General features: G+C 45.5%; 1 protein-coding gene across 2 annotated transcripts in view; it reads right to left on the reverse strand.

Moving 5' to 3' along the window:
- The window catches only part of NF1 (neurofibromin 1), a 290,705-nt gene that overhangs the window by 228,087 nt on the left and 35,500 nt on the right, over positions 1 to 27,118 (reverse strand). For both annotated transcript variants that reach the window (XM_055001104.1, XM_055001103.1), the window contains exons 7-15: positions 25,255 to 25,330; positions 24,152 to 24,309; positions 13,468 to 13,641; positions 11,558 to 11,680; positions 9,805 to 9,879; positions 7,059 to 7,190; positions 5,532 to 5,666; positions 3,684 to 3,797; positions 2,056 to 2,135 (exon numbers count right to left, since the gene is read on the reverse strand). In XM_055001104.1, the coding sequence (XP_054857079.1) occupies positions 2,056 to 2,135; positions 3,684 to 3,797; positions 5,532 to 5,666; positions 7,059 to 7,190; positions 9,805 to 9,879; positions 11,558 to 11,680; positions 13,468 to 13,641; positions 24,152 to 24,309; positions 25,255 to 25,330 (1,067 nt within the window). The remainder of the gene's footprint in view (positions 1 to 2,055; positions 2,136 to 3,683; positions 3,798 to 5,531; positions 5,667 to 7,058; positions 7,191 to 9,804; positions 9,880 to 11,557; positions 11,681 to 13,467; positions 13,642 to 24,151; positions 24,310 to 25,254; positions 25,331 to 27,118) is intronic.

Raw genomic sequence — 27,118 nt, forward strand, 5'->3', positions numbered from 1 at the left:
AACAACTCCATAACTTAACAAATTTTATAATACAAATCTTACTATACATTCTCTTAGTAGCAATAAATGCGTGTCAATAAGCCATTTTTCAGATCAGCACTTTCCAGTATCAATCTGGCTGTAAGAGGTCGCGTTTGCTTTGCAGAGCTGTTAAGCTAATTAGAAACACACAGCTCTCGTTCTTTCAAGCCACTCCGGTTCTTTGTTCTTTTGGCTTTCAAATTGTTTGGTTTATTTTATACTGTTAAGCCACCCTTGGAACCTGATGCATGGAAAGGCAGAGCATGTGTGATGTTAAAACAACTATTTTTTATTACCTACCATTAATTCTATGTATTTATTACTAGTATGATCAACTAATGACCACTGGCTATTCGTGAAGCCAACTGAAGCAGCGAGAACAGCAGTTTGGTAGCTCAATCAAAGGTAAGACAGACCTGGCTAGCCACAAACTAAATGCTGGGATGGGGGGGGGGTCAACTAACCGTGCAGCCCTCTCTAACAGACAAGACCTTTCCACTAATTAGCATATGCTTTGGAGGCAGTTTAAAGAAGGACTCGGCGAAGACGGATGGGAGAAGGAGCAACAGATGCCCTCTTCTTTGGCTTCACCCCCTTCAAATACTTGCCTCCTAAGCCCGTTGATTTCAAATGACATAGAACATAACTCTGCTTAGGACTGCACTAAAAGTTAGACTAAAATAATAGTTCGATGGACTGGTCTGTCTCAGACTCCCATTTCAACTGAGAAGAAGGGCATCATCATATTTACATAACGGACAGATAAATACCACCTTATCTCGGAAACCCACAGACCGATACTCGTATCTACAAGCCTCCAGCTACCACCCTAAACATACCACTCGGTCTATTGTCTACAGCCAAGCCTCACGTTACAACCGTATCTGCTCCAATGCTCTTGATCGGGACTCCCACTTAAGAGATTTACAACAAGCATTTTTGGGACTACAGTACCCACCAAATGAAGTGAAGAAACAAATCAATAGGGCCAGTAGTACCCAGAAACAGTCTGCTCCAAGACAAACATAAAGGAACTAACAACAGAACACCACTGGTTGTCACCTACAGTTCCCAGCTCAAACCCATCCAACGTATCATCAGTGAGCTACAACCCATCCTGGAAAATGATGCCTCTCTTTCAGAAGCCCTGGGTGGAAGACCTCTCTTTGCCTACAGACAGCTAGCCAACCTGAAACGACTTCTCACTTACAATCATGAATCAACCAGCAGAGTCACCAGCACAGGTACCAGGCCCTGCAACAGACCCAGATGCCAGCTCTGCCCTCATATCTACCCAGGAAATACGATTACAGGACAAAATGGCATCAACTACACTGTCTCTGGCTCTTACAGCTGCTCATCCTCCAATCTGATATATGCCCTCATGTGCCAACAATGTCCATCTGCTCTGCACATTGGACAAACCAGCCAACCTCTGTGCAAAAGAATAAATGGACACAAATCTGACATTAAATATGGCAACATCCAGAAACCAGTAGGAGAACACTTCGATCTACCAGGACATTCCATCAAGGACTTAAAGGTCACTGTAGTTCAACAGAAACCTTTCAAAAACAGAATCCAAAGGGAAGCTGCTGAATTGGAATTCATATGTAAATTTGACTCAGTCAGGCTTGGATTGAATAGGGACTATGAATGGTTATCTCATTACCAAAAGTAACTGATCCCATTATCAGAAGCTACTGATTGCATCTACTCCCCCCTCCCCCTATACATCTGACCAGTTTCTTCTTACCCTCCATACATCTGATGAAGAGAACTGTGATTCTCAAAAGCTTATGCTGCAGTAAAGTTGGTTAGTCTCAAAGGTGCTACTGGACTCTTTTCGATTTTGCTACTACAGACTAACACGGCTAACTCCTCTGGATCAGATTTAGGGAAACACTCTGTCCCTGTTTATTAGAACATCCAATTCAATCCTGCATTGGAGTTAAGATGTAGATATACCTTTTACCCATGCCTCGTTCCCAGGAAAGCCAGTGTTGCCCAGCCCAAGACAGGTGAGCTGCTTACCTGATCTCCCAAAATGTCTCTATAGGGGCATCTGGATTCCACAAGTCTATGCTGTCCAACTGATGAAGCACAAGCAAGGCCTGAACATACAAACAGAGAGACTTCATAATTATAAAAGAGTTACAGAGCAGTATTTCCACAGAACAAAAGAATTAATCAAAACATGAAGTCATGGAAAAGGAACATCATTAAACTCTGTATTCATGATTGAATAAAATTGGGCATCTGCCAAGCCCCTGAACAGGAGTAGGAGATGGTGGTTGCAAGAGACGAACTATGGCAAACTAGGCTACAGAAGGCCACTGCATAAATTACAGAATTTTTGCTTGCACAAAAAAATAACACGTATGTGGACCTTCACACAGGCTACATGATATTTATTTAGATATTGTACCTGCTTTTCTCCTCAATGGGGACCCAAAGCAGGTTATATCATCATTCTCCCCTTTTCCATTTTATTGTCACAACAACCCAGTAAAGGCAGAAATACAGCTGAGTATGTGTGACAGTCCCAAAGAGAGGGGATTCCAACCTATATCTGCCAGATCTAGTCCAGCGCTCAAACACTACCACTGTGCTATTCCTTACATAGAAGCATCTTCAGTACAGGAATTCTGGCAAATGTCTTGGACCTTCATCAGCCCCTATGAGCCCACCCAAAGCTCTGAAGTCTTGCCTTTAAAAGAGACTGACAAAATTTCAGCAGAATGGAAAGACTTCAGAAACACATTCAGATCACTAGTTCTCTATCTACAAACACAGCAGACATAATTCACTTCCTGACTGATTGATTGCCCGCCTTTCTCACTGAGACTCAAAGAGGTTTGCACAGTGCAAGTCAATATGATCAACAACTCGGGAGTTTCAAAAAACAATAGGATATTCATTGCAGAAATCTGAAAAGAAGCATAAAATCAGTAACAAAATACAAAGATGGACCTTGCTGAAACAAAACATGGCAGTTTGCAGGTGCATAGATGGGGCTGACAGATGTTTGCACAGAGATCTATTTAGACACTTCCGTTTCCGTGGCAACCCTTAGTATGCCATATGATGACATCAGATAACTACAGTTTGTCATTTCCCAGCAAGCCAGGATTCAAACCAGGAATAATCCAGAGTTTGGAATTCTAGTTTACAGGCAAGTGACCAAGCACAGTTTGATACTTCAAACATAGTGGCATACTATGGTTTGCAAGGAAAGCAAAAATCCAACCACGTGCAAGCGAACTAACGAGGGAGAAAGAAAGGACCCCTCGGCCTGGTTGTGCAGACATCAAGCTACCTTATAACTGACAGTGCGATCCTATGGAGAGTTACTCCAGTTTAAGCCCATTGACTTCAATGGGCTTAGACTGGGGTCACTCTTCATAGGATTGCATTGCCAGTCAAACCATTGGTCTATCAAGCTCAGTACTGCTTACTCTGACCGGCAACAGATCACTGAGGGTGTCAGGCTGAAGTCTTTCCCATTACCTACTACCCAATGCTTTAACTGAATCTGGAACCCCTGGCAAGCACAGCAGGAGCTCTGTCAATTAGCCTCGGTCCACCTCGACTGGCCGTTAAGCCTGAACCAAACTGCACTGATGGATTTGCATACAAATGTTCAAGTGGCAATTCCTTACCTCCATGGCTTCTTGTGCTATTTCTGGCATGTTGGACTGTGGCACCAGCTGGACAAGCCCGGTTATTAATTCAGCTGTGCTGCCCTGGGTCTCCGGTCCCTGCTTCCTTGGGTTCTGTATAAGAAAACTGAGATGTGCACATGTTTCTTTGCAAGCCTGGCTATATTTTGGCCTATACTTGGCCTATACACAGGCCAAGTTCCAAAAAGCGACTTTAAGAACAGCCATAGCCACAGCTAGTAGGATCCTGGGAGCAAGAGCAAATGACGTGTGTTGATTGGATAAAACAGTAACTCTGGCGTTATGTGAAACAGGAAAGGAGGGAGAGAACTAGCAGGCAAGGCGGGCGGGGGGGGGGGGGGAGAGAAGACTGTACACAAGCCTGAGGCTCATGTGACATCAAATTTGAAAAAGCCCCAAATGCCTTTTCTTAACTTATTATAGGAAACACATACTGATTTTTTAAAAGATGCCCTGAGCCAGAGGTACTCACTTCGTTGCCTGCAGAGAGTCACATTCAAAACTACCATCAGCCAAAAGAGCCTCATTGACAGTTGTATGCTCTGGATAGGTAGTTGTGTTAGTCTGTCTGTAGCAATAGAAAAAAAGCAAGAGTCCAGTAGCGCCTATAAGACTAACAAAATTTGTGGTAGGGTAGGAGCTTTCGTAAGTCACAGTTCACTTCTTCAGATACGTGAGTTACAGCTTTATTCTTATCTGAAGAAGTGAGCTGTGACTCATGAAAGCTCATACCCTACCACAAATTGTTAGTCTTATAGGTGCTACTGGACTCTTGCTCTTTTCTACAGTTGTATGCTCTGCATGCCACCCAACCAAACACACACAAATAAAATAAGACACAGCTATTAATATTAAATATATAATTGTAAACTTCTAAATTACCAGAGTATCTCCATGTAAGAACGCCTCTCCCCACCACCGCTGAACCCATCGGCCCTCTACTTCCTGTGTTGCCTCCTTCATCTCTCCCTAACATGAGGCTCGAAGCTTAGAGCAAGATGGCCACAGCCACTCTTCCTCATGCCAGGCAGAGAGCGAGAAGGCAGTGAGGGAAGGAAAGGTGCCCAGGCTCCCCACTGCAGAGGCCTGCTCTGAGCCAGCCAGCAGACTTGTGAAGCCTCTCCTCTCCATGCAGGAAGCCTGCGTGCCTTGTGCTTTGTTCTCCGCCTTCATGCTCTCTCCCCAGCATGAGGCAAAGCAGCATAGGCCGGAGAGTGAGACTGCTGAGGCACCCAGAGGAGAGCTAGCCGGCCCTGTAGAAAAGGGAGGGAAACCAAAACCCACTGCAGCTGGACTGGTGGTTTTACTTTCTCTTCCAAAGAAACCACCTTGCTCCCCTCCACCCAAGGTGCTGGGATAAGACAGCAGAGGCTGCTGAGAAGGGTGGGAGCTGTTGGAGAGGAAGGGCCTGCTACTTCTATCCCTGACCTATAGCTTGCTCATCCTACCGTTTTTCCAGCAGAGGTTATTTCAAGGTGGGAACCAGCTACCAAACAGAAGCCTCTCGGGGTAATGGCCTTGCCCACCTTCTTGATATAGTCAGGACCGCTTTGGGGGATGTTCAGAAGAGCCTGGGCCACTGAGCAGGCACCGCTGCCTGCAGCTTCCCTTTGCGGACAGCAAGGGGCCAAAGCAACATACAAAATATCAAAACAAAGAAGCATTTAATGCACTGCTTCTCATTGTAATTGTTCTTCAAGGTTCCATTTCTGAATTATATTTCTTGGCTAGAAACTCTGTGTGTTTTCAGCTCAAAGACTGAGGAAAAACAACCCACACATTCATATCAAACACATTTGTTTAAAACAGAAAAAAAAATTAACTTACACAGAGCAAAAGTTTTGGGTCAGCGTGGATCAGTTTTACTATTGACAACAACAAGACTTTGTAACTTCTAGTTTCAATGTCTGTTGGCTTCTCCTTAAACTTAAGACTTGTCATTTTCTCTTTAAAGGTAAGACTCTAAGGAAGAAAACAGCAGGACAGGACAAGGCAGGTCAAAAAGGTACAGCTTAATTTTTCCCAAGCAGTACCAAAGCATTTTGTAAGACACTGATTTAAGGAATACGCACATCACTGCCAGAAGTACTTCACAAAAATTCATAACTACCACCAACTGTCAAAGGGCATTAAATGGGGACCAGAGAAATTAATGGACAAGGAAATCAGCCATGACAACTAGATGAAACCTCCACATTCAGGGGCAGTGTACCTTCAAAACATCACTGCTGGGAAACAGGAGGGAACTGCAGTTCATGCTAAGCTAGTGAGCAAGAGGATGCTGAACGAATGGAACTCTGGCCTCTTAGAGCCTTTAAGGCAGTCACGTGGAAGCTACCCGTCCACTCACACACAGGCAAAGGGTCTCCCTTACTTCTGCTCTGCTTCCACCCCTTCAGCATCAAGGAAACTGGGCCACCTGCACTTGGGGCTTCCTTTGTGTTGTCTCAAGGATTAGAAGAAAGAGGCTCAGAGGGGGCAGGACTGGCATCTGAACAAGGTTCTTTGTGACAGACTTCTGCTTTTGCCAGCGTGGACGTCTGAGTGAACAATTCCACCAAGAACTCAATGGACAGGCAGAGAGCTTGCACCAAAGCATCTTGCTCTTTCTTTGTGGCAGGAGCCCCCACTGAAAGGATCACAATGAACCATCCCATTCATTCGTTTGTTCATTCATTCCTACTCAGAACGTTGATGACTCTGATGGATTCCAATTCAGTTGCCTTTTCCCTAACACAGAATGTCCTTAACAGTTCAACTGGACCTTTCGAAAGATCTCTGTGCAAATAAAATGTCCTGCGTGTGAAGAAGCACAACAGAGTTCAAGTACAGCCACTGCCTTCCTGTGTGTGGTTTTCGGTTTTTTGTTTTTAAATCAGGGGAATAATGCAATTATCCTCCCGCCTGCAATTTGAAAAAGTATGGTCCATTCTGCCCCTTCATTCTGCCGGATGTATAAAACTACTCCCAATTACTATCTATGTTAGTGGAGCCGAGAGGACAGGAATTGGACACTGATGTGGCCCAGACCCGTTTCACTCACCTGTCAGATACACTTTCACCATCCAAACATGGTTGGAATGGCAGATGCCAAGCCCCTGGGAAGTTAACCATCAGTCCCTGACCCTCCCCTCCTTTTGCATGGATAGAAGACAGTTTGGGAGCAACAGCCAAGCTCCTTTTCAACTTGGTTGACGTTGTCCCCAGACAGACATTCAGAAGGGTCATCATTACAACCTCTGCTTTCAGGGCTGCAATATCTACGCCATCTTCCAGGATAACAGACCCACAAGAAGGAAATGAAAACACTAAAACAAAATTGCTAACAGCTGCAAACAAGAGCTTGCTCCTTACCGGTGTCATGCGTATTGGTGTGTGCACACCAGAGCCCTGTAGCGCCTTGTGAAGGGTTTCGTTGAACATGCTGCGGAGCTCCACAGAATGACAATACACTGCATCGATCTTGGGCCACCAGTCCAGGGCAGACTTGGGAGGAGGGAAAGATACCAAGCGGAAGTCATAGTCAGAAAAGGCTCAATGGACTATGGATAGCTAAATCACACTATCAGGGATATGACTAGAACTACAGGGGAACAATTGCTGGATACGACCAAGAAAGTTGTTCAAGACACCTATACACACAGAAGCCAGTTTAGGGTAGTAGTTAAAAGCAGCAGGACTCTAATCTGGAGAACTGGGTTTGATTCCCCACTCCTCCCCTTGAAGACAGCTGGGTGACCTTGGGTCAGTCACAGCTTCTCAGAGCTCTCTCAGCCCCACCCACCTCACAGGGTGATTGTCATGAGGATAATAATAACACGCTTTGTAAACAGCTCTGAGTGAGTGTTAAGTGGGTGAAGGGTGAATAAATCTAATGTTGTTATTATTATGTTATCATTATTAAACAGCGCTAGCCCAGCCCCATAACTAAATACGCCATAAAGGGAGTCTAGAGGCCTAGAATAAAACAACCTCGGAGAGGAGCATAAAACAACAGAGTTACATAGTTGTAGTGCACTGCCATGTGTAGATGGGAAGAGCCTTCCGACTCATCCTAACGCTTACGATGTACCAAGGCCCAGAGGCAAGGCGTGTCTGAGCAGGGCAGGAATGTCTCGCTTCATAAGCGGCTGGCAACATTATTCAAAGACAGTTCCACTGGTGGAGGGCCAAAAGATATTCAGATGTATGAGAAACTTGTAATCACTAATTCTACACAGACTTCGCTAACACAGAAAGTAATAAGAATAAACTAGCTATTGTTATATGTTCCAAGAAGTTGTTTCAAATATGGATAGTCTTGTTTAATGTATGAAATCATAAAGATAATAGTTAGCCAAGAATTTGTCTTTGAAGCAGCTATTGTTAAGAAAAGATTCTGAAACCCTCTAAATATGACAAGCTAGACTAATTACAAGCTTCCTCTTCGGAGAGGCTCCTTGCCTGTGACCTTCATATCTTTGGGCTCATGTAATTGCTCGCCTTCAATCATCTGTGCAGTTATAATGGATGGTATGACTTTCTGCTGACTGAGTTGGTATCAAGAATACTGAATGATTATATTGTAATAATAATGGCTTAAATGGAAGTAGAGGCTCCATAATTGTATTACTGTGTATAATACCCAGTAACAAACCTAAGAAGTTATCTGTGATGTACCTCTTGCGGGGAGTTAAATGGTTTGCTAGAGGAAAGCTAACTAGATGCTCAGGGCTTCCTAAGCACATGCCTGTATCTGAATCAGACCTGACCAGAGTCATCCAGAACTAGACATATCACCCCAGTGGTAACTGTATGCAGTTTGTCTGCATGGAAAAGCTTTTTTACTTTCAGGCAACCACCAGAACTATATAAAGGCGGTAACAAGTATAAACCCCTCCCCCCCCACCCCTCTCAATGACTCAACACTGCTGAGAAACGCACCTCCACTGGGCTGTGGCAAGTGACGCGACAAGTTCTGGACGTTCTTCTCACTGCTGCAGATCCAGAACCAGGAAAGGGCAGTGTGGGTGACATCAGCCCGTACGATCCTGCGCATCCTCTCCCATGCTCCCTTCACTGACACATGCACGTTCTCCCACTTAACCACAGTCTGTTATACCTCAACATTAGCCATGGCGAACGCAAATCAAGGTGCGCTTTATTTAATAAAAGGGCTTAAAATAAAAGGGTCGATGTCAGAATGCCTTTAAAGCTGCATTTGGAACACGGCCCATCATTCTAATTCCGCTCTGCTGAAAAGAGATGCTGTGAAACTGGGAAAGGTGTAAAAAAAGGCAGGTGAAACAGCCCAAGCATTGGAGCACCTTCCTGTGAGGAAAGGCTAAGTTGCTGTTGTTGTTTTTTGGGGGGGGGGAGATAACTTATGGGAGACTTAAAAGAGGCTTATTTACAATGATGCCAAGTATGGAGAAAATGAAATGACTGAGTTTGGGGGCAGCCAAGTGTAGCAGATTCAGGACAAACAAATGGAAATTATTTTTACACAACATGTAATTAATTTGTGAAACAGACTGCTGCAAGACGAAGCAATGGCCCCTAACTCTGATGGCACTAAAGGGAATTAGACAAATTCACGGATGACAGGATGGCACAAAGGTCAAATGAGGCCTCCAGGGCAATGATCTCCGAACAATAGCAGGAGAAGGCTGTAGCCTTCATGCCTCTGCCACCAGGCTGGCCAGGGGCATCTGGACGGCATGCGAGAAACACATCCTGGCTAAATCCAGAAGGGCACCTCTTAGGTTCTAAAAAGCTAGAATTTGCAACTGTGTTTTGATGCCCTTTCAAATCCTAAGGAGCACAACTGTAGCTACCATGTTTTTACATATGTGCATACAGAGCCATGATTCGGGCTTAAGGATGACAGAAGGGATTTGCCCTGAAAGGGGAAGAAGTGCCCAAGCACCATTCTTCACCACACCAAGGGTCTGCTAGCATTACACTTGCTCTGCACAAATTTAACAGCTTCTGTGACTTCTACCAGCCAGTCACCCTCCCAGTCATATCCCGCTTCTTCAGTTCTAGTCAAGTCCCTGCAAAATTGCTTTTTACACAAACCATCAAACCCACCCAGACCCTCCAGCTTTTATGAACTTACATTTGTGATTATTCGGTGGAGTGAATTCACCAGTACGTAGTGAAATGTGGATGGGGAATTCTGAGCTAGACAAGTCTAAAAAGAGAAAGAAAACCAGTTTCTTTTTAGCAACTTTAAAAATCAAAAAGGTACAAATCCACCAAGAATGCCTTCAGACTTGTGAAATGCAAGGATGATAATAATAACAACATTCAATTTATATACCGCCCTTCAGGACAACTTAATGCCCACTCAGAGCGGTTTACAAAGTATGTTATTATCCCCACAACAAAACTCCCTGTGAGGTGGGTGGGGCTGAGAGAGCCCTGAGAGAGCCGTGACTGGCCCAAGGTCACCCAGCTGGCTTCAAGTGGAGGAGGGGGGAATCAAACCCGGCTCTCCAGATGAGACTCCCACACTCTTAACCACTGCACCAAACTGGCTCTCAGGAAAGGAATTCAGCACAGAAAACAAAATCCCTTACATTTTTATCCTCCAAGGGGCAGTTGTACCTCCGTCACTGTTTCAGCTCAGTCGCTTTGACTCAGATCCTATGGCATCACTCCTTATGTACTTCTCTCCAGCGGCTGCAGAGGCCGTCTCTTCCCCTGCGGCACCTCCTTCCTGTCCCTCCCTGCACTTCTGTATGAGCAAGACCAATTTTTTCAAGCAGCTCTTCCGCAAGCAGAAGTGCCAGAGGCACAGGACAAGTGCTTAAGGAGAGGACAACCTCCACAGCAGCCAGAGAGCAACACAGGGACCACAGTGTCATCGGATGCAAGCCAGAGAGAGCAACCGGCCCAAGGTTACCCAAGGAGCCTCATGTCTGAGTCAGGATCCGAAGCCAGGACTACCCTTTTAAGTGCAATACTCTAACCATTATTACACTCTGGTATGAGCAAAAAAGGCTTCCATCTGACCTCCAAGCAAGGCCGACTGTGGCCTAGACCACGTGAATCCAAGCAGAGCAAGACTGGCTCTAGGCAGGAAGTGGAGGCATTGCCTAGAACAGCCCCTTGGCCAAGCCTTGTTTAGGGAATTCCCTGGGGGAGATCATTCCAATGTCTGCACCGCTGGATGACAACAAAGTGGAACAATTACTGGGACGCCCCAGGACTCATGAAAGGGCAGAAGTACTTCTATGAGAACAACACCTTGGGGCATTTAATTGGGGGTCACACGGGGAGATATGCTGGGCAGATTATGATTTCAGTTTGTTCCAGTTAATTCACTCCCCACCCCCCGGTAACTAAAAGCAGCAAGAAAGGAATGTTGACAGCTAATCATCTAAAGAAGAGCCTCATGTCACAGAGTGGTAAGCTGCACTACTGCAGCCGAAGTTCTGCTCATGACCTGAGTTCAATCCTGATGGAAGCCGGGTTCAGGTAGCCAGCTCAAGGTTGACTCAGCCTTCTGTCCTTCCAAGATCGGTAAAATGAGTACCCAGTTTCCTGGCGTAAAAGTGTAGCTGACTGGGGAAGGCAATGGCAAACTACCCTGTAACAAAAAGACTGCCAAGAAAATGTCATGATGCAATGTCCCCCCAGGGGTCAGTAATGACTCGGTGCTTCCACAGGGGACTACCTTTATCTTTCTAATCATCTAAAAATAGGTTTCTAGATGAAAAATATGCAAAAGGTAATTGCTGAGAAACAGAAATTCTCTATTATTCATGAATTCCCACCGGCTGCTGGCCTACTCTTCATATCTCATAGTTCAAAAATAGTTTCAGGACAGGGAATGGTAGAGGCAGGCAGCACAGCTACAACTTCACCTTGAAGTGCTGGTTGTTGTGAGGGCTGATGCGGAAGCAGGACACCAAGCAATCGATCATAAGGTCAATGTCTGCATTCTGGTTGCCCCTGGAGAATGGCTTGCTCGGATTGAAGAGCAGGTTCTTTAAAAAAAGAAAGAAAAGTAAATTGCATCAGAACTATTTTGGTACAAATGTACCATCCTACTGGGCTTTTTGTTTTTTAAAGCGCACACAAACAAAAACTGTAAGACAAAAAGAGCTCCTTTTCTAAACACTGAGGAAGATGCTCACGGAGATGACTTAAGGCACACACAGCGGACACTTTTTCTTGAGCTGAACACAAAAGTGAGCCTTGCCAGGCAAGACCACGCAGTCGCCAGAGCAGGAACAGGCTGCCCTTTGCAGATGCACGCAATTTCAATTCGGGTATCAGTCCATCCCAGTGAGACGGGTTGTCCCTTCCGTCTCGGAATACAAGGCAGCAGACGTGGGGCTGGATCCAGGTCAAGTTGCCCCCACCCACTTCAACCCACTGACCTCCTCAAAATGCTGCTCGTGGGGGATGGGAAGATGCGGAGGAGAGGGCCGACTTAGTCTGGAGCTAACCCACGTTTGGGCCTTTCCCCCTCTTCCAGTTTATCCTCGCCAATGGCAATACCTGGGCAGGGGTTTTTTTTTAAGTGAAAGCTGGGAATTCAGAGAGCCTGCGTCATGTATTGTTACAACCGTAGGATGAAATAATGCTATGAAAGTGGTTTTTTTAAAAAGAAAACAAAACCAAGAGGGAGGGATGTGGGGGGAGGAGTGGTTCAATGCCCAATCATCAAAAAGCAGTTCGGAAGTGGGTGGGAGCACATGGGACAAACAAAACTGAAAGAAGCATTACGCACAAGGAAAAAATCAACTCAAAATCATCTTCCAGAGAAAAGACTGGGGTAAAAGTGGTCTCAAAAGAGCTGGAAAATCCGGTGGGAGGGGGGGGGGACACAACCAAAAAGGAAGCAAAAATGAAAGGCAAAAAATGCATGCAGGAATCAGGGATACACTGAAGCACTGTGGGGGCCAGAACTGATGAGGAAAAACAGGGTGGAAAACCCCACACAGAGAATTACGCTGCAATTTCCCACAACAGACCTGTAAGGCTGGTCAGCATCACTCCCCCTGTATCTGAGGTCTGAACTGGGGGGACGGGCTAAGAGAGGCTCGCTGCAAGGGCAAGAGTTGAACCAGGGACTCCCCCGACAGGCTTCTCAATGCGCTGCTACACCTGGCCTCAAGCAGCCAGCACGGGAATTCTCCCGCCTTGAAAACCCAATCCTGCCACCAAGGAATTCAAAGACCTACTTCCCCCGCACCCCTGCCCATTTTATCCCCCCAGCCACGTCAAGTAGGCTAGGCTAGGCGAGTGTGACGGCATCCAGATCTCCTAGTGACTTTCTCAGGGGAACATAATTTGAACATGGGTCTTCCCGGACTCAACTCTATCTACCTCATCACATTGGGCTCCCAATTTTTTTTTCATCATTAGAGTACAAAGTTCACATAGGGTTTTGCCTTATTTGAAAATCCTGTGCACACAACCACACTCTGCAGGCAAGGTGGTGGCTCAGCAACAGATAACTTTGCAGGCAGAAGGACACCGGTTCAGTCTGTGGAATTTCCAGTTAAAGGATCTCAGGGCAACAGGAGCTGGAGAAAGCCTCCCTCTGCCTAGGACCCCTGGAGCACTGCTGCCACTTAGAACAGATTACAGTGCTAGATGGACCAAGGGGTCAACTCAGTTATAGAGAGGCTCCAGATACACTGCCTCCAACTTATATTCTGAGAGAGTTTTAGTTAAATTCCAGAGGGCATCGACACAGTTCAGCTCGTTGCTGCTTAAAAAGAAAGTGATACAATTTTTGACTTTGCTGTTTTTTTATTTTTACCTTGAGATCCACCACCATGGACTGCACTAAAAGGAAAATGACAGAATTGTCTTCCCAATTGATGTAGGTTGATGCTTTGCACAATTTCACGCAAGCGATGGCAGCACTTTCAGTCAGCTGCCTGCTCCCGCTGTGGCCTGCAAGAGCCTTCCTGAGGTTGTCCAAAAACAGTTTCTGCAAAATCCACACACAAAAGAAGAAAGGAAGTTACCACACACAGCAAGACCAGTTTTTACATCTGACCTGCCTGAGCCTTTGGAGACACAGATGACCCTAACGCTGCAGCCAAAACGCAAAGGAAGCCCTCCCCAAATACATATGTAACACACACATATACATATCAGTAATCTGTGTCACTTCAAGCTCTGTGTATTCTCCAATAATGAGGGGATCGATCCACTGGTGGGCTTTCACATATATGATCTCACAGAGAGGATCGTGGGATCCATTAGAGCCCAACAGAACTAAAAAGCCTGGACACCCAAGGAGAGTCCAAATGATCTAAATGCGTACTGGAAAGAGGCACAGTGGAAGCACATTTAAACCCAGCAGCGACTATGGCATCGGGTGAGAGGCAGCCTGGCTTAGCTTCAAGGCAGGTATCGCACTACATGCTTTTCAACTGTTTATCTACTTTGATGCAATAATAAGGAAGGGTTAATCTTTTTCTTGACATGCCCAGAAGGTTCACAATTTTTTTAACAACATAAAGTGTAGTGGGCAGACTGCAAACCCCCAAATAAAACAAAAAGAAGCAATGTAATGGCTATTTTATGCTGTTGTGTGAGTTTAGATGAGAAAGTGCTTGGTTTCAGGACTGATTTGTTGTTTACATAAATGAATGGAGAAATTACTGGTAAGTCTAAAAGACCTCTTTGAACTGATTCAAGCCTGAATAACAAGAGAAAGCAAGCCAAAATCCCTAACACTGAAGGAAGGTAAGCAAAGTCCACATACAGAACACAGCAGTTATTGCTGACCTGCATTAGTTAGAGAAAGCACATCTTACCAACACTAAAAAAGAACTTATTGCCTGACAAGTTAGTTTCCAGGCGCAACTGAATCATAGAATCATAGAGTTGGAAGGGGCCATACAGACCATCTAGTCCAACCCCCTGCCCAGTGCAGGATCAGCCTAAAGCATCTCTGACAAGTATTCATCCAGCCTCTTCTTGAAAACTGCCAGTGAAGGGGAGCCCACCACCTCCCTAGGCAGCTGATTCCACTTTTGAACTACTCTGACCGTGAAAAAGTTTTTCCTAATATCCAGCCGGTACCTTTGTGCATGTAGTTTTAGCCCATTGCTTCGTGTCCTATTCTCTGCTGCTAACTGGAACAGCTCCTTGCCCTCCTCCAAATGACAGCCTTTCAAATATTTAAAGAGAGCAATCATGTCCCCCCTCAACCTCCTTTTCTCCAAACTAAACATTCCCAAGGCCCTCAGCCTTTCCTCATAGGACTCAGTCTCCAGACCCCTGATCATTCTCGTCGCTCTCCTCTGCACCCTCTCGATTTTGGCCACATCCTTTTTGAAGTGAGGCCTCCAGAACTGCACACAATACTCCAGGTGTGGCCTGACCAAGGCAGTATAGAGAGGGGCTATGACCTCCTGCGATTTCGACGCTATGGCCCCTTTGATACAACCCAGAAATGAATTAGCCTTTTTTGCCACCGCATCACACTGACTGCTCATATTTAGTTTACAGTCCACTCTTACCCCAAGATCCCTTTCACATATACTACTGCCCAGAAGTGTATCTCCCATCCAGTATTTGTGCTTCCCATTTTTGTGGCCCAGATGTAATACTTGTCTTTGTTGAATTGCATCCTATTCACAGCTGCCCACTTCTCCAGAGTATTCAGGTCTTGTTGAATTTTAATTCTATCTTCTTGGGTGTTTGCTACTCCCAATTTGGTATCATCAGCAAATTTAATGAGCAGCCCTTCCACTCCTTAATCCAGATCATTGATAAAAATATTGAAAAGTACCGGGCCCAAAACCAAGCCCTGCGGCACCCCACTAGACACCTCCCTCCAATCTGATGAAACGCCGTTGACCACCACTCTTTGAGTGCGGTCCTCCAACCAGTTCCCTATCCACCGAACTGTCCTATAGTCTACTCCACAGTCTTCCAGTTTGCCCATCAGAATGTCATGGGGGACCTTATCAAAAGCTTTACTGAAATCCAGGTAAATCACGTTGACAGAGTTCTCATGATCCAGTAAGCTGGTCACTCGATCAAAGAAGAAAACCAGGTTGGTCTGGCAAGATCTGTTCTCCTTTCGTGGGGGAAGGCATCCATACTGGAGGGATGCAAGCACACAGTCCCAGGAAGGCATATACAAAAAGTCTGCATAGCCTTGCCAGGAGCAAGAGGAGGCGTGACTCAGTCACGCCTTCCTGGGACTGTGTGCATGCGTCCCTCCAGTATGGATGCCTTCCCCCACGGAAGGAGAACGAAACATTGACCTTACCTGAACGTTTCTTCTCTTCAGTGGGCCGAAGGCATCCAATTCTCCCACCCTGTTTCTAGTACAGAGTTTTATTGTTGTTGGTTAAAATTTAATAAATAAGCGTTTTGAGAAAATCTCTTTGAGCTGGGCTATTTTATCTCTGGAGGGATGCACGTGCACCATTAAGGCCCTAAAGAGTTTGTGACTGGAGAACCTCAAGGACTGCCCCTCTGGAGGTCCTGCTCGGTGCTCCCTCCACCCACCTCCTGAAGGAAACTGGGTGATTACGATCAAGAGGGCCTTCTCTGTGGTAGCTCCCTGGACGTGGAATGCTTGGCAAAGACTCTCTTTAATTTTCAGAACAAGGTGACCTTCATGTTAACTGCCTTGCTGACAACACAAAGACTCCAAAATGTTTCAGGGTCTGTGGCAACATCAAGAACACTAAGGGTGAGAGGTTACAGCTTAGAAATAAGAAGATTTTAGCAGTAAAGGTACTTGCATACATGTGCGATTTTTTTTTAAAAAATTACATTATTTATAGTCCACCTTTCTCACTCAGACTCATTGATAATACAATCAATGGCTAGGATATTTAATGAATAAAACAGTAAGATTGCAGAAATTTGAAAACATGCAGAAATATAATGCAAAAATGAAAACAATGCTAAAACAAACAAATTGACGTGACGTATTATATGATGGGAAACGATGCAGTAGGAGCATACTTGCAGCAACAGACAGTACTCTGTAGTATAGTCTGCAGTTCTTATACCTGTACCAACCCATTGCTCTGAATCATTTCCTTACAGAATAGTCCAGTTACCTGGATAAAAAAAAGCTCTCCTGAATAATTCAGTTTTTTATAGTGTGCAAAGAGCCAGGAGAGAGAGGGCTGTCCTGACCGCTTTCGGTGAGCTGCCGTAGCACAGTGGTTAAGTGCGTGGGCTGCGAATCAACACTCTGCTAGTCTGAATCCCACCACTGCCATGAACTCGGTAGATGGCCTTGGATAAGCCATGCCTCTCAGGACCAGCCCCCCAGCAGTATTGTGGGGATAATAACAACACTGACTTCGCTCACCGCTCTGAGTGGGGCACTAATCTGTCTAGAACAGTATATAAGCACAGTTGTTACTATTCCATAAGGTGGGGGCCACCAGAGAGAATGCATGTGCACAGGCAGCTGTGGAGTTTGCCCATTTGCAGGGTGACTCCTGCCAAAGGCCTGGTTCAGACGAGTGCAGCTGCCATGGGAGAGCATAGGGAGAGAGGCGGCCACGTAGATACGAGGGACCAAGGCCTGTTCAGGGATTTGTATGTCACAGCCAAAACCTTTAAATGAGCCGGAGAACTGAAAGGAAGCCAGTGGGAAGACTGGAGAAGGGCAGTGATATGTATGCTTTGTCTGCCTCCTGATAATAACTGAGCTGTGGTGTTCTAGGCCAAATGGAATCTCTGAGTTGACTTTGAGGGAAGACTTACGTACAGTACATTACAATGGTTTAATCTCGTTGTTTCCATGGTGTGAATCCAGGTGGCCAAATCAGCCATGTCAAGGCAGAAGGCCATTTTCCAGGCTAGCCTGAGTTGTGAGAAAGGCTTTTTTTTGCAGCTGCCTTAACTTACTTCTCTAGCAGCAGCACTGGATCCAGTATAACCCCAAGACTCTTAACTGAGCCTGCAAGGGTTAACTGAACCCATCAAAAAGGGGGAGCACAGTGCCCTTCAAGATCTCTGCCTCCCTAACCAGCATCACTTCTGTCTTGTCTGGGTTCAGTTTCAATTTGTTCACTTTCAGCCATTTGACCACTGTTGTCAGTCAGCAGCTTAAGGCCTCTGCTGCATGACCAGGGGATTTAGATTCCAAGATACAGAGCCAGGCGTCACCTACATACTGATGACATCCAACTCCAAAACTACAACAAATTTCTCCTAAAGGCTTTAACATAGAGCTAAATAACATGGGGAATAAGACTGTGCCTTACAGAACCCCGTAAGATGATTCCCACACTGAAGACAGCTGGCCTTCCACAGCAGCCCCTTTGAAGACATTCTGTAAGGAACCACTTCGACGAGTCCAAGGCACATCTCCCGATACCTACTTCTACCACGAAACACCTTAACAGGAAGGCATGATCTAATGTATCAAAGGCTGCAGACAGACTCAAGAGGAGCCAAGCCTTCTCTGCGTGGACTTTCTCTACATTCAGAGATCATCAACTAGAGTCTCCACAGCCATCTTCATCCCCATAGAACAGACTGAAAAGGGTCCAGAGCACCAGTTATCCTAGAATCGCTGGAGCTGGTCTGCTACTGTTCTCTCAGTCGCTGTCTAAAAGCAACTGGGCGATAATCATTTTTGTTTAGGGATGATTTTTTAACAAGACCAAGACAAATATGTATATGTGTGCATTATGATTCAAATTTCCCAGAAGTTACTCTTCATATCTGTTTCACATTAAAACCTTTTGGAAACAAATGAGCATTAAGAAAAGTGCCTGGGGAAGCTGCTAAGTAGGTATGAACATGGCAGACAAGGAAGAAGGAGCTGGTGGGGAGCATGTGACCTTGCTTTGTCCACAGAAAGATCCGGTACCGGATGCAGAATGTTTGTTATCACAACAGACTTTGATTCTAAAGGATGTTAGGCTATTTATTCTTTCCTGTGTCATCAGACATCTTTTTGGACATGTGCTAGGCACATGCAGTGCAATCCTATGCCGAGTTACCCCAGTCTAAGTCCATGGAAATCAATGCATAGGGCTGCGCTGTTAATTATGCTTAGAAGGCATCTCCCTCAGAGAAGCACACAGGTGTGATCATTTCGCATAAGCCTTCTTTCTGAGCTTCTTTTGCTTTATGATAATGAGTTTATTTAGCAGAACCAACGCACTAATGTATAAATCCTAATCATAGTATAGGGTTTGCCCATCTCCCAAATGAAAATCTAGAAGAACACTCCTTTCTTTCACTGTGGTTATAGTACAACACTGGTACCTACTACCTTTTTTCAAATGTGTTACTGATGCTGCTGGTTTTGCTGGTGCTTTTATGGTCTTACTGGTTTTTAGACCTTAAAGTATATCAGACACACACACCAACACACATGAAGCTGCCTTATACTGAATCAGACTCCTGGTCCATCAAGGCCAGTATTGTCCACTCGGACTGGCAGTGGCTTTCCAAGATTTCAGGTGGGGGGGGGGGCTTTCCCATCACCTACTGCCTGATCCTTAATGCTGAGGACTGACCCTGTGACTTTCCACATGGCAAGCAGGTGCTCTACCATGCTTTTTAAAAATCCTTTCATCGTGAACTGATTCAGAACCCAAGTGGAGCCAAGAAACTAGACTACAAGCAAATTAAATAAATTTGTGTTCACCATTCAATAGTGTCTCAGCCCTTGCTAACTAATTCCAAACAGGGAGATGTGTCTACATGCTTTAGATTTCTTGTAATGCAACAAGCAACTCCGTCCACCAACTCTGGAGACTGCTATACTGGTTGCACTAGCCAGTAACACTTTGGCCAGCTGGGCCTGGGCCTTTGAGAGGCTGCAGTTGGCAGCAGTAAGAAATTTATTTAGATATTTAATACTCCACCTTCTCCCCAGTGAGAAATCGAAGCGGCTTACAACATCATTCCTCCCTCCTCTATTTTATCCTCATAACCACCCTCCCGTAAGATCTGTTAGGCAGAGAAAAAGTCATTCACGTAGGGTCTCCCAGCAAGCTTCCATGGCAGAGTGGCGATTCCAACCTGGATCTTCCAGGTCCTAGGCGGACACTCTAACCATTACACCATGCTGGACCACCAAAGTGTCCTATAGAGAAGGCACTGTAAGATGCTTGGAGAGAAGGCCCAGCAGAGGAAAAAAAGAGGAAATTCGGGGGGGGGGGGGTCTATACTTTCTCAGAGGATTTTTAAATGCTGGGTCCCAGTCGCCTGGTGGAAATGTTTAAATGTTTTTCCCAGTGGGGAAACTAGAAACTGAGAAGCAAGTTTTTAAAAATCTCCTATGAAATTTATTCCCTGTTTAAATGAGTGAACCACATTTTAAGACAAAGTCTTATAAAAAACATTTCTAAGAATGGAGATTTGTATGGAAGATAATCTACAATATTAGATAATAGCTTCCATTTACTCAGCCGGCATACTTAACAGTCAAATGCAAAATGCACATCTGCATCAAAAGCATGCTGCCATTTAAAAGCAAGTAGTCAGAAGTTTTCTCTGTTTATAGTTAGGAAATCCATTGACAGAATAATCACTAGAGGTGTAACAAAAATCCTGAGCTGTAAAAATCACAGGGGGGAACTGTTTTTGAGCCTTACTTCGAGCTCTCCAGAACAGAGACCCTGGTCTGGTCTGTTTGGTAGTCACTCACAGGAACACCTTCCCCAACATTCCGTTATATTTTTTCAATTTCGAGAGCTTTCAGCCAAGAGCATTTCAACCAAGAAATGCATATATGTTCTTGTTAGCCGGAAAACGTAGTCTGAATTTCATCTCCCTCTACAGACCCTGCAAAGATCACTCCTCAGAGGGTTTGTTAATAACTGATAGAGCCTTTTGGGAGGCAAAGACAAAATAGGAGCAATCTTTGCCAGCTCTGTAGAGAGAGGTGAAATTCAAACTTCGCTTCCCGGCTAACACTGAGTCTCCCTTCACTTGGGCATCCTCATGTAATTCGTCTTGTGTAGTTTAGCTCGCATTTAATCAGGGAGGAAGGCTTTCACTAGTGACCCAACAACTCCTGGTAAAAAATAGCTTTTTAAAAATGACATTTCTCCTCCTCCCTGCCTCCCTTCCATTTCTCAATCAAACATACACAGTGCCTGCCAACATCTCCAACAAGGACGCAGCACTCTTATGCCAGTTATCTTCCCCAACTGCAGGCACAAGCTGACTGTACCACACTGTAGGAGGAAAGAGTTAATGGAGGGTGCAGCTGCCAAATCTGCCTATTCCCACATCTTTCCACATTCTATCAATCTGTTTCCCAGGAGTCAGAGGACCACCGCACAGAGGAACAGGTAGACACACGGGACAACATGATGGTTGTATCTGCATGTGACTCTGCAGCATGATTAACATATGGGGAAAGGAGCTTCGCTTCTGCCACCTTGCATTGTGAGGATGAAGACTAGGCAAAGATTCGTACGCATCTAGCCCAGGAGAAAGAAAGTAAACTCATGGGAAGACTCCGTCTATCCGGTCTTTACAAGACAACTGGAGGGCAGGCAGCATGTGCTAACAACACTACTAACAGCAAAATTAGTATTTCTCTGAAGGGGCAAGGGTGCAGGGGAACAAAAATCACCCATGAAAATTTCAATTCACCCATAAGGGATTGGATATGAATAGCAAGCTTCATACAGAGGTCTCAAGGAATGCAACTTGTTAACTTCAGCTATGAAATCATTTGGTATCGGCAAGGTCAAGTCTCCATCTTTCACTCATATTTAATGTCTTGAGAGGTGCTGACTAGCACCTTTTCCTGCCTACAGTGTTGTAAAGGTAGGCATAAAAGAGACACCTTGTCTCTCACATTTAGTCCCAGCTGGAAAGCAGTGGTGCCACGGCAAAAAAAAAGGACTCATTCCTAACTCTCACCCCCCTGTTAACGTTCACCAGATATGCTGGCAGAAGGGCCACCCCCATCCCCTTGGTAAGAAGCTGAGGTTGGTTTGGGAACTGTCTGGGAAGGCAAAAGCTCCCTTTGTGCAGGCCACCAGACCCACCCCCCACAACCATTGTGGCTAGCAGTCAATTTCTCTGGGTTTTTAGACACAGAAAGGAGTCAAGCACTTTCTGTATGCCCTTATGTAAAACTTTCAGGAGAACTCATTTGTAACTATGGAATTGGAGGCTATCAATATGCAGATGACACCCAACTCTATACCTTATTATTCAAATCACCATGGGATACAGCAAAGATCTCAGATCACTTCCTGACGACTGTGGTCAAATGGCTGAAAGCAAAAAAATTGAAACTGAACCCAGACAAGTTGGGAAGGCAGAGATTTTGAAGAACATTGTACTCCCGACTTTCAATGGAGTTCGTCTGACCGTTGCAGACTCAGTTAAGAGCCCAGGGGTTAAACTGGATCCAGTGCTATTACTAGAAAAGCAAATTAAAGCAGCTAGAAAAAACGTTCTCCACAGAACCTGGAAGACAGCTGTCACATATGCCTCCTGCATATCTGCCATGAATGAATATGGGCTCTGCCTCTAGTCTCTGAGAGTATGGGAAGTTCTTTATTGCTACAATGCCAGTAGGTTATCTAGCAAATGTTTACTTTCTCTTTCTCGCTCCGCTGAGCCAGTGTCCTTGACTGCCTGCTGAAACTGGCTCAAAATGTATCCTTCTTGAGAACCAAAGATAAGCTCATCTTTCTCACTGTCTACTCTAAAACAATGTCTCACTCCAACCCTCCCCTCCCCGTTAACGGTCCTGTTTCCCAAAGGCGGGAACATTCCCTATAACTAACATTGCTAGCCCCACCTACGTCACTTCTGCCAATTCCACTGTCTGAGCACCTTGTACTGAAGGGATCTTTAATAAAGTTACTTCTACTGGAACACCTGTGTGTTAACTGTGGAGAACTTGGGAATCTAACTGCCAAGGTCTGACAATGGCCTCCTACCTAAACATGACCAATCTGGCCACCTGGATCCATCGAAGACTGGACTACTGTAACATCAAGATTTGACAACGGTAATGCACTGTACATAAGTCTCCCCTTTAAGTTAACTCAGAGACAACAGTTGATGCAGAATGCTGCAGCTCAGCTATTACTGGAAGGTAGGAGAAGCATTCTGCAGTCACTCCACTGGTTATCTATCAGTTACCCGGCTCAATTCAAGGTATTAGCTTTCACAAAGAAAGCTCTTCCATGGCCTTGGTCCACCATATCTACAGGAGCACCTCTCTCTCTCTCTCTCTCTCTCTCTCTCTACGTTCCACAATGGCAACTTTGCTCCTCTGAACAGGGCCTTTTGCAGCTGCCACCTTGCACATGGGTAAAATCAACAGCTGCCCGTACATGTGCATTCTCTCTGTGGTGGCCCCCACTTTATGGAATAGTCTGGCTGAAGAGGTTAAGAAAACTCCCTCTCTCCTGGTTTTCCACAAACTATGTAAAACAGAATTATTCAAGAGGGCTTTTTACTCAGCTAGGAAGGCTGTAATCCAAGGAAGCAGTCTCAAAGAGATGCATCAGTAAAGGGATAGGGACTAACTGCAGGCTTTACTACTATTGCTGTTAAGTATGATCCTATTAGGTAGTTCGTATGTTATTAGTATGTCAGTTTTAGGATTGCTGATGCTCTTTCAGCATTTCTTCAGCTTTGTATTGGATTTCTGCTGGTTTTAAATCTTTGCAAGCCGTCTCTGAGCTCCATGGGAGGAGTCTCCTCCCTGCAAAACAGCAAGGGATCATGTTATGCAAACGAGGGTAAATTTGGAAATGAATGACTGTTTTTTAAAATGGAGAGAGCCACAGCGATGGCCTGAGGCATTGGACTAAGAGTGCCATTCAGTGGCCTTCTGCTGGTGTGCTTCTTTGAGATTTTTCCAATTGCCAACTATGACTGTAGAAGTCCTGCAAAAGTAAGGTGGAGGAGCATCGAGAGGTGCTCTATAGCTACCCAAAAGACTGCAGTCTATTTGGGCTCTCACCGACTGAGAATGTTAACCCTGAGCTGAATGCTGGAGAATATCTCCTGACATGCTGGTCAGGTAGTTGCCTTGAATGAACAGGTGTGTCTCTGATCCCAACACCACATTAGCATAGTGGTGTTTCCACTCAAAATGAACCACCACTTAAAAACGAGCATTGTGAAGGAAAAGGTTGCCAGCATTTTCCTGGTAAGTATCATAATATGGGGATGAAGCAATTGCCAAGCATGAGGTGGGCATGAAAGCTAGCATGATAGGAGAGCTCCATTTTTGCTGAAATAGAGCTTGTGCACTGCATGATTAAATGTATTGAGATGGTCTTCGACCCTCTACGAGCAAAGCAATCACCCAGCACAGCCTCCCTAGTACTCTACCATTGCAGACTGCGGGCAGGGAGGGACTGCGTGGCAGAAAGGTCTCCACCTCAGAGCTCCTTGCGCACCGACAAGTAGCACATTAGGAGAGACTGTAACCTGGCCCCCTCCCTGAAAGCTGAGCAAAGCACCCAAGGGTCTGCACGTAGGAGACATTCCGCGTTCTTCACCTTGTTTATTTTGTTTTCCTCCACCACGTCCTTGGCTATGTCTTGGATGATTTCTGGACACAGGATGAGAAGGATGATTTGCAAGGGCCAGACAGCTGCTTTGCGCTTTGTGCTTTCGGCAAATCCGTCCACTAAATCAAACAACTTCTCTGCACCTTCTGCATGGGAGGAGTGGGGACGGGGACACAATATACACGCTTGAGTTATTTCCAATATTTGAGTTATTTTGCTGAGGCGCAAGCACCAAAATGCCTCCCACTTTTAACTCATCATCAATATTTAATCGTGCTGCAACACCACCACTCTGGGAAGAAAAAGGGCTCCAAAGTTACTACAACCTTCAAGGAAGCACACATCATTACAGTCCCAAATGTTGTATCTGTTTTTCAGAAACGCTTTTTTAAAGGAGAACCAGGCTGAAGATCTGGAGGCAGGACACAAAGGTTTTCTTCCCAGGGAGGGAGGGAATGGTCTGCCGACTGACGATCCAACCTGCAACTGGGTGGCCACATCCTGTGGATTCCCTGGGACACTTGTTCATTTTCTGTGTAGGCAATCATGGTCACAAAATCTGATGGCAGCGAGTGGCTCCTGCCGAACACGAGAGCAGCAAAATCTGGCCACCCACAGAGGACTCCACAGGAATGCAGGGAAACGTGGCGTGAGGAATTAAAAGGGGGGAAGGGACCCAAACGCAGCCTGATGAGGAGCTGAGCCAGCTCAGGGAGGCCAAAGATGAGGGAGGGAACGGAAGACGTTTGGGAGACGATGGAGAGAAAGGAAAGCAGAAGTAGGCAGAGACTAGCTTAGCCCTGAGGGACTTACTGCCCCGTGGAGGAGTAGGTGGAGAGGGTCCACCCCACCCCACCCCAGCTAGAAGAACATGGTACCAAAAGGGCCACTCGACGCTCTGACAAAATCAACTGCTGAACAACATATGAAAAATATTCACATTCCATCGGGTATTTCTTTTCCTTCTGAGCATTAACACAAAAAGTATCTGAAGTGGCTGACCTCCGAAATCAAGCCAGAGTCAAAGAAACCATTATAAACCTCAGCCAAGTTTCATAGAACGTGGTGCCCAACGGCCTGTCATGCCTTACCTGCCAGATCCATCTGTGGTGTCTGGTACAGTCTCGTAAACTCATCTGGATAGTTTTCCACCCAGTTCCAAAATGCCTGCAATACACATTATTGCAAAGCATTGTCAGTTTTGGGAACCAATTTTCTTCTGCAGCTACATTTCCAGGGATGAGAGATGCTGTCTTGTCCCTTCCAGTCTCATGGCACAGAGTCATTAGAGTCACTTTCTTGGTTACAAAGCAGCAGGGAAAAGCCAGCGATTTTGTAGATGGGAAACGCACAGGCTTCCCTCACGGCGAGAGTGCGTATTTCGCGTAGCCCAGTTTGGTGGGCAACAAGGGGTGATGCGTTTTCCAAAAGGCTCAGAAAGTAGGAAAGGATACGCCTCACCACCATAAAGATGGGGTCCCAGGGAAGCCTCAACTTTACTCTCTGAGATGCCATTTCTTATGTTTTCTGTAAGGAATTAGCGAGTGCGCAGGCTCACATTAACTGATAGCAAAGTTTACTTCCCTGCTCCCTAAAGGTATTCAGGACACTGTAATATACTTGTCAAAACATCAGTGGCTGAATTTAGAGGTTTTGATAACCTGTGGTTTGGGCAGCAAACTTTGCATCACCTACCAGACAAAAGTGACAAATACTAGCTGGTGCACAACCCCCCCATTTGCCTTCTCCTTGGCTTTTCAGCCCCCAACAGCGAGGAGGACATATTCCCATTCAGCTGCCTCTGTGATCAGGTAGCCACTCGGGGTGGAGTGACTCAACAAACAGGGGTTGATGTAGTCAAATATTTTATTAAATAATTTCACTAAAATAGGCATAGGCTGTCTTTCTCCCAGCACCCAAAATGAGATCTCACAATGAGTAACTACATAAATTAACCACAATAATTAACAATACTAATTTTCAAAAGCACCAGTGCCGACACCGTGATCACACTACGATTTTGTGAAGTTAGTTAGGGGGGGGGGGGCTGCAAAATTTAATCTGTTCAAAAAGCACCTTCAATAAATCAGGCAGATTTTTGAAAAATTCATATTTGTTCCTGGCTTTCTCCCACCCAAGATGGCAGGAGGAGGAGACAGGAAGAGCTACAGAACGCAGGCCTCTTGTGCCCCTTGCCGAGCTTCAGCCTGTCCTTCCGGGAGAAAGCGCTTTGTAAGCCTTCTGATATCACAAAAGCAGGGAAAGAGGACCAGGCCCGGCTCCAGGGTTAACAACTAAGGTGTGCTATTATGTGCGTGAGCTTGGGCAAGTCTGTGGCTCACTTTCATGACAATCCAAACGCTGGCTGGGAGGAAAGGGACCAGACCTCAACGGCTGCCTGTACTACAGCCTTCTCTCCTGGAGCTTGCCCACAGGGGAGAAGGAGGTCAGGATGGCTCCTGTACCTTCGTTCGTAACCCGGAAGGTGCAAAATGGAACCGTTTGGGAGGGCATTTTTATCAAGGAAAATAAGGTTGTAGGCTTAATGTCTAAACATTTCAGGCATTTCTTTTTAAGGATATCACATTATTTACTGGATGCATTACACTGATTATATTTAATAGTTCTCTAATTTTGTGAGCCAGTTTCGCTGCATTGTTTGTTGCATATTTTATATTGATGGTTTTGATGCAAAAGAGGCCGGGGTCCTTAATTCTCAACACGGCCTCATCTGCGGACACTTAAAAGATTGGGCCACGGAGAGACAAGACAGATCTTTCCACAAAGCTGAGAAAAGCCCCAGGCTCTAAAAAAAAATACATGGTTTGTGTGTGTATGTGCTGAATCCCAAAACGCGAAACGGAGCGCCTGTAGTTTTAAGGAACAGACGCCTCAGTGGCCGTCACTAGGGAACGACAACATTACTGCCAGCCTTCAGAGCTTTGGCTTCGGCCA

The sequence above is a fragment of the Eublepharis macularius genome, chromosome 17 (assembly GCF_028583425.1).
Source record: "Eublepharis macularius isolate TG4126 chromosome 17, MPM_Emac_v1.0, whole genome shotgun sequence".
In the NCBI taxonomy this organism is placed as follows: Eukaryota; Metazoa; Chordata; class Lepidosauria; order Squamata; family Eublepharidae; genus Eublepharis; species Eublepharis macularius.